We start from the raw sequence: 12,314 nt of genomic DNA, 5'->3' as shown, positions 1-12,314 counted from the left end.
AAAATTTTCTCGCGGACCACCAGTGGTCCACGGACCACTGGTTGGTGACCACTGGTCTAGAGAGAAAGGGGAATCATCTTTTATGTGTTTTATTATTATTTTTTTCAATCACTTTACGCTTTTTGTTTTCTTTTTAGGTTGTATTAGTCATTTATCTTTGTATTTGCAAACTTCAATAAAATTATTGTAAAAATAATAAAATAATGTGTGAACTCCACTCATATATTCTGGTTTATGGTTCAATCTAGGCAGCTGAGTTATTGATTAAATCATTGTTAACCATAAATAGGCACATCTTACAAATACAGTATAACCAATGTGGTTTGATAAATAAATATTGGTGCATTTTGGTCAAAGATACAAACTCACTTTTTATCAGAGTACATCAATATTTGTTTGTTTGTTTGTTTGTTTATCAAAAAGAACAAAGAAACAAGTAACAGTATAGACATAGACATGGACACATGAAAAAAATTGGCACACAAAAAAGGATATAAATAGGCAAAATATAGCCATAAACACATAGAATGGTTATATTTAAATAGGGACGGTAGGATGGGGACGGTAGGCACACTGGTGCGCTTATGCACACCCCCTTAGGGATCTTTTAAGAAACATGAAAGGTCCACGGTAGACAGTTTAAGGTAAAGAGTATGGGGATTAGAGAGACTAACAACAGGATCAGGTAGAGTGTTCCAAACATTTACTACTCTATTGCAGAAGTCATATTTCCTACAATCAAGATTAGAGCAATTTATATTGAGTTTGAATCTATTGATAGCCCTTGTGTTATTATGTTGAAATTAAAGTACTCATTTACAGGTAGAATGTTTTGTTAAATAATCTTATGAACTAAGCATAGGTTGGAATGGAGATGACATAGTTCAAGGCTATTGAGACCTAAAATTTCTAGCCTGGTGGTATAGGGAATTTTATTTCGAGCAGAAGTACAATTGTGTTATAAAGCTGATGAAAATCTCATGGCCATTCCTCAAGATTTCATGGTTTATTGCAGCCTTGCAAATACACCCCCTCCCCCCAAAAAATGCTTTACTCATATAAATGCCAAAAGAATGACTCTTTATAAAAAGTAGACTATAAAAATGTTCTGTCTCTTCAGTCTGGCAATATGGAAATGCCATTATGTCAAGGTGACCTTGTTTCAGCTGCTTGCTAATGCTTCTATCCCAACATTTTGAGGACTTTTCAGTGCTCAGATGAAAGAAGACCTGAGTTTTGTTATGGATTCAGACTAAAAATGCTAAGAAATCTAAGGGAATATCAAGCTGAGAATTCTAGAAGGTTATTAGCTGAAATAAATGGAATTCAGAATGAAAACATTTTTGGGGGTTGGAGGGTCGCATGACAGCTGCAGAAAACATAAGTGCTGGCTTTAAAGATGCAAATTCAATTCTGTGGTCTGCGAAGGATTATTCTGCTCAAAATATAAAAAGCTACCTATAAAAAAATACCTTCAGAGTAGTATTGGGCTTATTCGTCTCTTTCTTTACAGTTCCTTAGGATTCCTGCTGGATCATCTCTCATAACTCTTAACAAATTTCATTCAAGAATCTCTAAAGCCAGGGGTACTGTCCAGGGTCCTGAACCTTTCCCATCCAATTACAAAACATTTTTTATATTTTTTTTATTCCAAGTTTATTGTTTTTTTAATACTCCTTCCTCCTCTTATTTTCCCTACAACAATTCTGCGAGGTGAGTTGGGCTGAGAGACAGTGACTCACCCAAAGTTTCATGCCTAAAACAGGACTCAAATACACAATTTCCTGGTATCTACATTGGTGTCTTAGTCACTAGTCCAAACTGGCTGTATTGTTCCCACTTTCCTGAGCCATTGCCATAAAATCATGGAAATGAGGCTATTGTATTAAAATGAGGTAGAAAGTCCGTGATTCTGCCAAATTTAGTAGATATAGGGCTTTTCAATGAGGAAATTAAAAGCTCCTATCTCTACTTTAATCATTCAAGTTCTGTCAACTTCCAACTAAACAGTACAGAAAAATAAAATCAACACTGTGATTAAGTTGTATTTTAGAGAATCTTGTCACCCATTATTGTCCCATCTAATTAGGCTTATTACCAAATCAGAAGCACTGTAATAATAGCAGAGCCTTAAAATAGCTGAGGGAAGTTCATTTTCTACTGAGGACTGATTTCCCAAAGGATAAATTGCTTTATAATGACACCACATATTGAAAAGGTATAGGGCTGAAACAGGACCTAGAATAAGAAATAGTGGAAGTTTAATTCTCTTTTTTGGAATACATTTTCTTTTCCTCTTTTTTCTATTGCAAGCCAAGATAAAATATGTTGCTTTAGCAAGAGTCTAGAAGTCTTTTTTTCAAGGACTTTTTACCAGGTGCCACAAAAAATATCTAAAATATCACATGTAGTCATATAGTAGCAGGACTGGAGGTGATTGCAGCTATCTTCAAATCATATGTCCCTGAAATGATCATTGTTTATCTGTGAGTGGCAGAAATCCCTAGGAAGTTAGATGAGTTATTAATTTTCCTACAATACTTCAAACAGTTGACACTGCAACTCTTCATGGAATTTGAAAAATCATGGCTTACTTGCAAGCAAGCTTTTCCTGGGAAGCAATGAACTAAGTCATTAGTTAGAATTTTGAGCTTGCTCTGACTAGAGACATTGGATTGTGAGCCAAACCTTTTTTCATTTTTACAACTGAAATTAAGTTTATTTCTGCACTTCTGTAGAACATGTAGGCATGTTCTACAAAGAGGGAGTAACTGGGAAATGTAACTAATCAGTAAAAGTAAACAATACTATTTACCTATTGCTATATTGCGCAATATAAATCTGAAAGGTGAGAAAAGTGTTGACATTTCCACAGAAACGAAGGGGTGGGTGAAAACTAAACATATGGCCAGACAAAAGTGAACATTAAAGACTGATGGTGTTTTATGATGAAAATGCAGATGTGGCTTTTAGCAGAATGGAGATAAAGAATTTTGGTCCCTTCCTTGGACATCAATTGGCAAGTAGGAAAAGCAAAATCAATGGAGTAGATGAGAACAAAGAAAGAGAAGCTAAAAATGAAGAAGGTTTGAGTAACTGGTTGCAATGCCACAGTAAACATCAAAGAGAAATCTCTCTAACAGGAAGCAGGAAAAAGAGTGTGAGTATAAAACCAGTATTTATATTATAGTCTATTTAATTTAAAGGGATGGCTGTGTGTTAGATATAGATTTCCATTATACAAGTCTTAGTAACAGAAGATTATCAAGAGAAACAAATGTGTTTCTCTGTAAAAAAAAATAATTCTTATGATAATCTCAGAAGCCCTATTTAACACTATTTATTGTTTATGGCTCTACTATGGTTAATTATGGACTGCACAGATTTGGCAATAACTTACAGGTCTCAAGGAAGTTTTAAAGTTTAACTATTACCCACCGGAAGCAGAAGACTCCCAGAGGCACCTTGCCAAGATTAGAACTTTTATCACAGACAAGAATGAAGCCTCAGATACAACAGTTGATTACACACTGCAGTGTAAAGAAACCAGAGATTTGTGTAATTATTCCCCAGTGTTTAAACTCTAGGCTTCTTCTTCTAGTCATTCTGAATTCACAGCTATTTACTGAGCGGCTTGGTGGCCTTGGGCACTACTTTCACAGCAACTCTTTCTAACCCTGGGTGTCAAACTCATGCGCTGGCTACGCCACCCCCAGTTTAGCAAAGGGGGGAAAGTCACGATATGTCACGTGATGACAGTATGACACCGTGAGTTTGACACCCATGCTCTAACCATTTCAGCTCTTAGCATATCATTAAACTATAGGCTAATTGTATTTTAAAATAAACACCTAATCATGGTTTCAACTTGTGATTACCCCACCCATAAATGGCAGCTGATTTTCTTTCCTGCAATAATTTTATTATACATGACAATTAAAAACATAAAAAACCAATACAAATTTTTAAAAAGGGATAAAATGAAAAAATAGGTTCATAAAATAAAAAAGAAAAAGAAAGAAGAAAGAAAAAATAAGAAAAGATGTATATAAAGAAATGATTTTGCCCTTCATCACAAGCATTTTAGTAATTTATCACCTTCTCTGGGATTAAGATAATTAAATGCACTCACGCCTTTCCTCATCCATGCATATGTAGCATAAACAGCTGCATATATACAATTTTCACAAATAGCATAAATACAGATTAACAGAGTTGGAAGGGATCTTGTAGGTCATCTACATCCCCACCCAAGCAGACCCTACACCATTTCTGACAGATGGCAGTCTAGTCTTTTCTTGAAAGCTTCCAGTGAGGAAGCTCCCACAACTTCTGAAGGCAAGCTGTTCCATTGGTTGATTGTTCTCACTGTCAGAAAATATATCTTTATTTCCAGGTTGAATCTCTCCTTGTTCAGTTTCCATCCATTATTTCTTGTCTGGCCTTCAGGTGCTTTATAAAACAGCTTGACCCCTTCCTCTCAGTGGCAGCCCCTCAAACATTGGAACACTGCTATCTTGTCTCCCCTGGTCCTTCTCTTCACTAAACTAGCCATGCAATGTAAAACCTGCCCTTGCAGATATTACACACACACACACACACACACACAGAGGTTTGGTCTCAACTCCTGCAAGCACTTTGCACTGATGTTACATGTCTTTCCTTTCTCCCATATGTTCCTCCAGTACTGTTCAATTTCTGCTGTTGGTGATGCTGATGTTACTACAGTATATTATTGCCCTGCAGTAGGGAATACACTTGGATGGTTCTATAGAGAACAAGGCCTTATCTTCTTGGCCTCTGCTTCTCTAATGTATCTCCTAGTATGGTAGCCACTACTGTTTAGCAGTCTCAAGGCTTAAAATAGAACCAGGTCCATGTATTTTTTCAGAAGCTAAGTCTTATCTTCATACCTTTCTATAATTCTACCAATTATTAAACTCTCTCTGAGTTGCCTTGATCTTAGCCTCTAACCTCATTTTCTGAAGTGATACAAACTGCTGTTCTTCTTGATTGTGTGACTAAGCAAATCTAGGATGACAGCAGCCGCAGTGTATACCAGTTTATTGGTTTAGGTTATTGTGGCAGTAGGGATTGTTGTGAGGGTATCTGATGGTACCTCTTCACTGAGTTTTTGTGACTGGTCTTGTGTGTTGATCATAGCTTATCTATGATCTTATGCCTCATATCAGTTGTTGTGCTCTGTAATGGAGAGGTCGGTAGTGATGTTCCAACTTCAAGGGTTGGCTGCACATCCAGTTGTTCTTCTTGAATATGGGATATAATGTGTGGTAAGTCTATCTCAAATTGTGAGAGCATCTTCCTCTTCACTATGTTGAAGCATTGAGTAAGTAGCTGTTTCTCAGTTAGTTTTTTCAGTTAGAGGACAGTTTTCTGTCCTCCATAGTTGCCTCATACATTTCATATATCTTCTCTCATTAGGTCTATTATTATAATAGCATTCTACCAATTTTGGGTTCTCTTGTCCATGAATAGCTTGTTTCAGTAGCCCATTTCAGTAGCCCATTTATCATCAGATTGTCCTGCTTCAGATGCAAACCTGGTTAATCAGTGTGGCATCCAATTATAAAACTCTCCTATTTTGAGGTTTCAGGGGTTTTACCAAAGGACCCTACAAGTAAGGTAGATTAGTTCTGAACCCCAATCTCCCAAATTGAAGGCAGCCTTCTAACCATACCCTATCAAGCTGCATGTTATATGCACATATGTATATGTATACAGGGGTGTTTCTACCATCACTTTGGTCTTTATTTTTACACCCTCTCCTGTTCCTCCTTCAGACTCTGCTATTTATCCAGTGTCTCAGTTGCTACAGCTTTATCTGTCACCACTGCTGTCTTTGGGTCTTTATATGGCTGCTTGTCTGTCAGGTTTTGGATTTGGATTTGGAAATGCCACAAGACCTTAGTCCTCTTATTTTCCACAATCTTCTGTGGAATCTCCCATTGATACTTAGGAACCAACTTCTTCCCTGGTCCAACACTTTAAAGTCACAGGACATGATATTGACTTTAAAAAGACCAGAACTATCGCCAAAACTGAACACTTTAACAACAGAATAATCAGAGAAGCCATTGAGATAGAAAAACGCCCACACAGCATGAACAAACGAGATGATACCTCCCGCCTACCAGCCATTTGGAAACCCGCCCTTATTGACAAACGAGTCCCTAACACGAGGAATGACACCAGACCCACACTCACGAGGTCCACACAGGATGTCACCACCGCACATCCACCCAGAAAGCAGACCCAAACCCACACTGATCATGAAGCACGACCAAGGACCAGAAGCCAGACCGCAGCTGCAACATTAGCCATTTCAAACCCCTCCAATCCATACATGCAGCAGACTGACACCCACTATGAAGATGTAGCACCACCACAAAGCCAAACAACAGCTATGCAGCTCACCAGCTCAAATCCCCCTGCAACACAGACTAAATTGAGCACAACCAAGCCCCCACCAACACAGGACACACCCCCAGCCAATCAGAGCACAAAAAAACCTCCATCCAATCAGAGCACAGCCAAGCTCCCACCCAATCAGTTCAAACCCCCACTAGCAGTTAAAAGGAAGAAACAGCTGCGATCACACATTGCTCCCAGAAGCACGAAGCTGAAGCCTGAAGATGACGAATGAGACTTCGTCGAAACGTTGCCAAGACATTTCCAATTTTACACGGGAGAAAACCCAAACAACCAAAGACCTACATACAAACACCCGTGAAAACCTCAGAAAATATATATATATATAGAGAGAGAGAGAGAGAGAGAAAGAGAGTTAATGGGAAGCAATAGTGGATATCAGGCACAACACTGAGAGCAAAAGGGGTATGGGAAGCTCTACATTTGCCTATCTTTTCATTCAATTTATGAAGAAAATTTGCAATTAGTTTATAAGCCAAAAAGAAACTAGGATAGTAAGAGCAATTTCTTCTCTCCCAAGTTGGACATTCCAAGTACTACTAGATTTTTTTCCCCAAACAGACAGCAATAGAAAAACAGCTCACCAATAATTATTTGCTCTCCAATTACTGTTCAGACCTGGGTTTGTAGCATGCTTTAATACAACTCCAGTGATGTTTCATCTATATGTTCAGTGAAGGTCCATTACCACTTTACTTATTCTGAACTTACAGGCTTTTCTCATGAAGTTTATTTCACTGCTCACCACAATAGTCCTGTTCTGTCCCATCCCATCCTGTCCTGTCCTACCCTGTCCATTGAAATTCATTACTTTCATTAGATAAAAACAGCATTGTGGCATTGCAGTGCAAGCTTCACCCTTGGGGGCCATGTGTGTAATGTAATGACATATGTTCCGAAGAGACAGCCATAAAGCTGTTGTTGTCATTCTGACATCCCATTCCACTGCATATACTGATTTTTACTTTATTCTTTTCTGTACCAAAATATATGCCAGAAAACACAAACACACATCTTGTAGATAACCCAAAGTTAGACACAAATGCAAACGTTTCCAAGATGCCTGATGTTCTGCCCATGCTGTACCATTGGACAGAGTGGGCATCTCCAAATCCCATTAGTCAAACAATGTCACCTGATAGGGCTGAGGTAGTAGGCACCTGCCCGCTGAAATAATATCCCCAAAGAGTTCTGTATAGCCAAGACCCTACCTTTAAAAAATCCTTATGTTTTCCTTGGTTTCCTTGTGAAGTGGCTTGTTTCATGTGAATAAAGACTGCATTTGCACCTGAAGCTTGAAAGTAATACCATTACTGTTTCCCCAAACAAAGAGAAAGGTAATAAGAGTAAGTGTGCCTGGGGAGGTATTTGGCAAAATTCTGTCTGACTGAGTTGAAGAAGTGGCGATGAAATAGAAGTTGCAGAGTTGTGTGTTGCCCAGCGTTGGACAGGAATCTGCACCCACATTTTTGGGTTAGGTTACTTCATCTGGTACCATATCACCAGACAAATGATTAAATCATGGTGGTATCAGATCCAGGCATATCGTATTGTTTGAGGATATATTTTACTCAGTAAAAATACAAAAAATGTTAAGACAAAAAAAATGATTAGATAGAGGCTCTGATGCACCTGCTGCTTTGTTGCCTTTTTAAAATAAAGAACTAAGTATGAAATATATTCACAATTTCATAATTAAGCATCAGCTTCATATTAGTCACCAGTCACTTGTTTATCTAATTTTTCTAGATGACTCATCTACTAGCTAAATCTAAGAACTCAGATGTCACAACATATGTCTGTTCCTAGTTTTGGACTTTAAAATGTACAGTAGCATATTTCTATCATCATCACCAACACCACCATCTTACATATGATGACCTAATGTGATCAAGCATTTAAATAGTTTTCTTGAAACATCAAAAAAGATCTGATAGAGATGCCAGATATCTAACTCTAATCTAGAACAAGGGAAAAATAATCTGGCTGCATTTGTAAGTGGGAAGTACAGCATTGTTCGAAGTTCATGCGTTATATTAACATATATGTCACGCAGAACTGTATATATTGTATACTACAGCTGTTTATATGCTAGCTGCCAGTAAGGGATATTCATAAAAGACCCCGTTATCTTCAAGTTAAATTTCTCATTTCCCAAATGTGACATTATCTTATAAAGAGAACTTTGTGAAATACAATTTTTACTGCAGGCTGATCATGTTAAGGCACAATTTTGGTTTCATTTTATTCTGCCAAACATTCTGCAACCAGCAAACTGAATAAAGCATTAACCCTCATAAATGCTGCCGCCTGCCCAGTGGTATGAAAGTAATCTATCAATCTTCTTCACTAGATCCAATTTCCCTGAAATGAGTATGTAATTGCAGCCTGTTTTTATATAAATCTGTGTCTTGCATTAAACATTTATGCCATATATACAATGGGCAGAAAACACAGGGCTATGTACAACTCTAATGAAAGTTTAATTGCAATGCAACAGTATTAAGTTTACAGTAAGTGTAATGAGGAGACAGAAAAGGGGGCAAGGTTCTTGGGTATAAACCTAGGTTCAAACCATTTCTGATAGGTAATTATATAAAAGAGGATACAGTATGTTCATGTCTCGGGAAGCTTATTGCTAATGGTGAAAATACATAGTTTTGTGCAGCAAACAGATGGACAAGGAAACATCTAGTGATGTCTGCAGCTCAGTCCAAATGGAGCTAGAAGAGATATCCGGCAAAATAGCAGATCTAGACAAGTGGAGAAAGATTTTCAACGTTCATGGGTAAGGTTTTTTTCTCTATATAATTTTATGAGTACTATAAATTAGATTGCTTTTAAGGTCAAGGTTTTATGGAAAAAAGACCCACTTAATTTATGAAGACTTTTTTGTAAACATGTTTAGGACTGGAATGTTCCCTATATACTGTACTAAGTGGTAAAGAGCTTTGATACAGAATGGTAATCTTTATGATTATGTATGCATAAGCTATTCATTTGCTAGATGGCTATTTTCAACTGTGTTTTTCTCCGTAGGTTGGAGATCACTCACAGAACCTTTCAGGTAAGTGTCCTCCATACTTTTCCAGTATGTTGATCAGGTCGATCTCACATAAAATTGAATGTATGTGTAGATTAATCTTGCCATCAACAACTACTCATAAAAATAGCTGGTGAACCTAAGGGAGATGATAAGAGTTTTCACTTGTGCAATAAATCAAAGGAACTATTCAACGAGCACTCAAAAATGCTTTAAGACAGAGCTGTTTCTCAATTTTCGTAAGTTTAAATGAATTTTAGAAACCTTTGCATATTTAGATATCTTATTATTACTACTAGTGCATTTTAAGAGAGAAAAAATCTCATCCAGTTTTTCTATAACAATTTCTAAAGCATTCTTAAAGTAAACTAGACATTTGTTTTTCTAAAAATATAAATATGCTTTGGATAACTACACAATTCTGTCTGAATCAACACATTTATGGTTCTATTTTTACAAATAAGACAGCGTCCCTATCTATAATATTTGTGGTCTAAGAATGATAGTTAAAAATGAATCAATACCCAGTCTATATAGTAGCAATACAGCAAAAAAAATTCATATGGACATTTTGCATTAAAAATGAAGGGAACCTCATTGAGAGGGTTTTGATTAGAATTGTATGCATAACTGCTGATAAGAAGATCAGAAGCCACACACACAAACTTATAATATACATATTTGTGTTTTCTGATCTTTTATTTTTCTCTCTCTCTTTTTGCTTTATTTCTTCTTTTCCTCTTTTTTCTTTTTCACATTTATTTTCACATTTACATTTAATTGCTCTCTTCTTTTTTTCACATTTACTTTACTGTATTTTTCTTTGAATGTAATTCTTATTATAAAATCTTGTAATAAAACTATTTTTGAAAAACAATACAGCAAAAAAGTAACTGCCATCACTAAAATCAACCTGAAAGTGAAGAAGTGAGTTTAATTATGAATGGAGAGACTACGATGTACTTCAAAAAGCATGACTTAGTCATCTAGGTTATGTATATGCGTGAAAGTGGAAAATCATAGCTGGTATGGTTTATAGTTCAGTCCTATTGATGGCAAAAAACAAAAAAGAACTGGGTGTGTTTTGTGGGGAAAAGTGCAGCATTCTGAATAAATGTGATAAGGAGGAAATTGTTCTGTTACGCAATAATGGATGGGAGGAAAAAAAATCAGAACTTAAAAAATGATAAATAACTGCTTTGTTGTCTGATGTTTGGAAATCTTGGTTTATGTGTAGATCTATTTATGTAAACAAATGGAAAGATTGATGACAAGTTTTGAATATGGGTCAGAATTTTGGTACTGTCAGGAAAGCATCTTGGGAAAATGATATGAAAGAAAAAGAAAAGACTCTAAAATAAAAACAAAATGATTGCTGAAAGAGGAAGTATGAGTCTTGTATGAATAGGAAACAGATGTAAAGAAAGGGGATATGAAAGCTGCTTGGAAAAAAATGTGAAAAAAATTCCATTATAGTTCACAGAAGTGTGTGTAGTCAGGAAGACAAGTATGTTGTGATAGGCATGACTGAAATTTAGCAGCAGGATGCCCATGATTGACACATGCCTTTGGAAGGAACAGACTCAACAACAAAAAAAAAGGTGTTTGTGCTGTACAGACATTTATTTATTTATTTTGTCACAACATTATATATAAACACATATAATGAAAGAAAAACAATAGGACAGGAATGGTAGGCACTTTTGTGCACTTATGCACACACCTCCTCTTAGGAATGGGGTGAGGTCAATGTAGACAGTTTTTGGTTAAAGATTTTGGGAGTTTGAGAAGAGACATGTGGGGGTGGACGTAGATAGACAGAGAGACAGAAAGAGAGAAATACATAGACAAAGATAGATAGATAGATAGATAGATAGATAGATAGATAGATAGATAGATAGATAGATAGATGATAGATAGATAGATAGATAGATAGATAGATAGATAGATAGATAGATAGATAGATAGATAGATAGATAGGCAGGCAGGCAGGCAGGCAGGCAGGCAGGCAGGCAGGCAGGCAGATAGAGATGACAGACAGATAGATTTTGGTGAGATTAAAATAAGAGGGGGCAACGTAATGCCATTATTAAAGATTATTAAAGATTAGGACAAGCAAAAAATGTAGATAAAGCCTTTCTACATCCGATGTACTTCTTTCAAAGTGGCATACAATAGTGATAATGAGAGATACATACACAGATCTCCAAAATGCTGAAGAGAAATAACCTCTCCTTCTACAGAAAATGGAAAGAGGGCCTTATAACCAAAGATATACTAGGTAGTGTCCATAATATGTAGGAATTTTGTCAGAAAGGCCAAATTTCAGAATGAGCAGAGAAAACTACAGTGTGTTCTCTAACTAAGTTAGAAACAAATCAATACCCAAAGACTATAGTTCCATTGGGACAAGAAAATATGAGTTAGTAATAAGTGATGATAAGAAAATAGAATTCCCTAACTTCTATTTTGTGCCTGTCTTCTCTCTGAAGAGAAAGACCATTAACTTTATTTTCATTCTGCATTGGATGAAGGCGAAAACTGCAGCTTAGGATACACAAGGAGAGGGCAAGAAACAGCTGACTTAAATGAAGGAAATAATGAAGGTGATCATGGAATCATTTTAACTCGCATAGTATTTGAGAACTTCCAGAGAACAAACCCTCAAAAATAGGAAAAAAGAAGAGCCGAGAAAATAGAAATCTGTCAGCGTATCTGGATGTGGTTGGATAGGCAGGAGCTAGTAAAGGTTTTGCTGCAAATTAATCATGCTGGATAGTAGCATTACTACTTTAGTAGATCAGAAAACTATACGCGTATT

The 12,314-nt window shown here is 36.5% G+C and overlaps 1 protein-coding gene across 1 annotated transcript in view; it reads left to right on the top strand.

The window, feature by feature from the left end:
* The first annotated feature begins 3,092 nt into the window (after positions 1 to 3,092).
* The window catches only part of MINDY4B (MINDY family member 4B), a 37,797-nt gene continuing 28,575 nt past the window's right edge, over positions 3,093 to 12,314 (top strand). Inside the window, exons 1-3 of the mRNA XM_058187101.1 lie at positions 3,093 to 3,160; positions 9,109 to 9,238; positions 9,490 to 9,517. Of these exons, the coding sequence (XP_058043084.1) occupies positions 9,126 to 9,238; positions 9,490 to 9,517 (141 nt within the window). The 5' untranslated portion in view covers positions 3,093 to 3,160; positions 9,109 to 9,125. The remainder of the gene's footprint in view (positions 3,161 to 9,108; positions 9,239 to 9,489; positions 9,518 to 12,314) is intronic.

The sequence above is a fragment of the Ahaetulla prasina genome, chromosome 6 (genome assembly GCF_028640845.1).
Source record: "Ahaetulla prasina isolate Xishuangbanna chromosome 6, ASM2864084v1, whole genome shotgun sequence".
NCBI lineage: Eukaryota > Metazoa > Chordata > Lepidosauria > Squamata > Colubridae > Ahaetulla > Ahaetulla prasina.
This window is presented reverse-complemented; position numbering and strand designations above follow the sequence as displayed.